The sequence below is a fragment of the Lucilia cuprina genome, chromosome 6, assembly GCF_022045245.1.
Source record: "Lucilia cuprina isolate Lc7/37 chromosome 6, ASM2204524v1, whole genome shotgun sequence".
Classification (NCBI taxonomy): Eukaryota; Metazoa; Arthropoda; class Insecta; order Diptera; family Calliphoridae; genus Lucilia; species Lucilia cuprina.
In genome coordinates this window covers 7,537,682-7,540,420 of record NC_060954.1, presented here as the reverse complement: position 1 = coordinate 7,540,420, position 2,739 = coordinate 7,537,682, and the positions used below count along the sequence as shown (strand labels likewise).

General features: G+C 39.1%; 1 protein-coding gene across 1 annotated transcript in view; it reads left to right on the top strand.

Moving 5' to 3' along the window:
• The window catches only part of LOC111689824 (uncharacterized protein DDB_G0271670), a 3,446-nt gene extending 940 nt beyond the window's left edge, over positions 1–2,506 (top strand). Inside the window, exons 2-3 of the mRNA XM_046955813.1 lie at positions 764–1,740; positions 1,798–2,506. Of these exons, the coding sequence (XP_046811769.1) occupies positions 764–1,740; positions 1,798–2,506 (1,686 nt within the window). The remainder of the gene's footprint in view (positions 1–763; positions 1,741–1,797) is intronic.
• The last annotated feature ends 233 nt before the right edge of the window (positions 2,507–2,739 follow it).

Sequence of the window (2,739 nt, the reverse complement as noted above, 5' to 3'; positions counted from 1 at the left end):
TCTAGTTCTAGTTCAGTTCTAGTTCTAGTTCAGTTCTAGTTCAGTTCTAGTTCAGTTCTAGTTCAGTTCTAGTTCAGTTCTAGTTCAGTTCTAGTTCAGTTTTAGTTCTGTTCAAGTTTTGTTCAAGTTCTGTTCTAGTTCTGATCTAGTTCTGTTCAAATTGAGTTCAAGTTCTGTTCATGTTTTGTTCTAGTTCTGATCTAGTTCTGTTTTAGTACAGTTTCATTCCCCGTTTGTATCACTGCTAATTAGGGTTTTATAGTTGAAACGAAATGTCGTATTTGAGTATTTTCGACTTCTTTAGACTTTTTTCCGACTGTTTTTTTTTTTTACTTTTTCGAGTTTTTCCGACTATTTTAGAGGAAAATAGTCAAATTCCTTTTTTCTACTATTTTCGATTTTTCGACTTTTTCCGACTTTTTTCGACTTTTTTCTACTTTTCGACTTTTCTCATAGACGATAGTCGAGTTATCGAAATTTTTGGAACAAAAAGTCGAAAGTCGATTTATAGAACCCTATTGTTAATCTAAGAAATTTTGTATTTGTTTGATTTAGGTGCTTTTAAAAAAATGTACATATGGCAACATCATTAAAAAACTGTTTACGTTACATTTATAATCTTACTGATAAAAGCTCACGATCTCTGTCACACACATTTTCAAGTATTGATCAGATTTTATTAAAAGCTTTAGCATATTTCTAGGCTGTTTTATTAGCTACTCACGTACTAAAGATCTTTTTATATTTTTACGTTTTCTTTTAGGACAAACTCTTAAGTAAGCTTGAAGAAAGTGAACCCGATCCACCCACTTCCCAAGAAGATGAATGTGTCATCTGTATTAATGCACGTGCCACTATGCAGACATCGCCGTGCGGTCATCGGGTGGTGTGTCGTCGCTGCTTTGTTAAGACCATACAAAGTGCGGTGGCTCAAAGACTTCTCCCTCTTCGTTGTGTGATATGTAGGGCACGTGTTAATCGTCTAACCTCCAGTTCGGGTACCTGGCGTATACAGGAATCGGCTAGTAGTTATTCAATGGGTGCCAAAAGTTGGGCCTCAGTGGGGGTAACTGCAGGAGGTGTTACCGCCTCGGCCAGTTCGTATTCCATGAATGATGCTCACAGTGGTCATCATGCATTTCATATGCACAATAGCGCCCGTTATCCTCGCAGCCCCAATGGCCGAGTGTCGCAATCAGATAGTTTGTATTCAATGAGCTCGACTGGCTCGTCGTCGGCGGCATCGGTCTTCTCGAAAACGTCTTCCATTTCAAGCGATTTGTGTTCACCTGCCTCGCCCATATCACCCACACAATGTTCGTATAATCAAAGCAGCATGATATTAAATAATCACTTGGCTCCACCCACACCCAGCATATCACCACATTCGCCTACCTCCACTTCTGGATCGGGGACCTCACAGGGCTCCTTATCGCCTAAGGAAGTGGGGCATTCACATTCACATCACAGCGGCTGTCCTACAGGATGTTCGGGTGCCATACCACGCAAACCTTTGAAATCTTTAAGTAATTCCTCTTCCAGTGGTTCTTGCAGCAGTGCAGGCAGTAACTTTAACTCTTCTCCCTTTACGCCATCTTCGACCCACACTTATCCGGGTAGAAGACATACAAAGGGTCGAATAGTGGATTTACAAAATCGTTTACCGCCCATTAAAGAATTTCGCAGCCCTGCCAAAGTTCCACATCCCTCGCCGGTTCACATAAGCAATCCAAGATTTCGGTAAGTATTTGTTCTATAATTTTACATATATTAGGAACTTATAAAATATATTCCCAGCTATGCTTCCTATACCAAACCCAGTCATCAGGTTCAGGACACGCACTCAAACTCCAAGTCGAATAGCAACAAGGAACCCTCATCGCCGCCTAAAAGACCCATGAACATACACATAAGTGCTTCCCACAATGCATTAGCACCGCCGCCACTAAAAGCTACGGGTCCCAAAATAAGTCCCCTGGCCGCTAAACATAATAAATCGGCCTATACTGCTTTATCTGCGGATCGCAAAGAAAAAAAATCCAATACTGATTCTAATAAAAATAATATTAATTTAAAATTAAGTCAATCGAAAATGTCGTCGTCTTCAACGAGCAACAAACTATTAACGTCATCAATGAAATCTTCCTCATCAACGTCCTCCTCAATGTCAGCAACAGCATCGAAATCATCAACCTCAAATGGAACATCATCATCGTTATCGTCGTCATCATCATCGTCCACCACTCACCAGGCAACAACGGGCAATTCAACTTTAACAACATCATTTACAACAAGTAAAAGTTTTCCATTGTTTTGCAGCAACAATAATCACAGTAAGTGGATTTTTTGTTTAAAGTTTTTTTCCCCATTCAGTTTTGTTTTTCCCCAATTGTTTTATTGCTTACATGATAAGCAAAAAGGAGGGTGTAATAGGTTTCAGCTAGCTTTTGTAACATCTTTGGAAAATGGGTTTAAAATCAGTTCAAGTATAATTCTAGAGTTCTAGTTATGTTCTAGTTCTGTTCTAGTTCAGTTCTAGTTCAGTTCTAGTTCAGATCAAGTTCAGTTTTATTTCAGTTATAGTTCAGTTCTAGTTCTGTTCTAGCTCTGATCTAGTTCTATTCTAGTTTTGTTCTAGTTCAGTTCTTGTTCAGTTCTAGTTCTGTTCTAGTTCTGTTCTAGTTCTGTTCTAGTTCTGTTCTAGTTCTGTTCTAGTTCTGTTCTAGTTCTGTTCTAGTT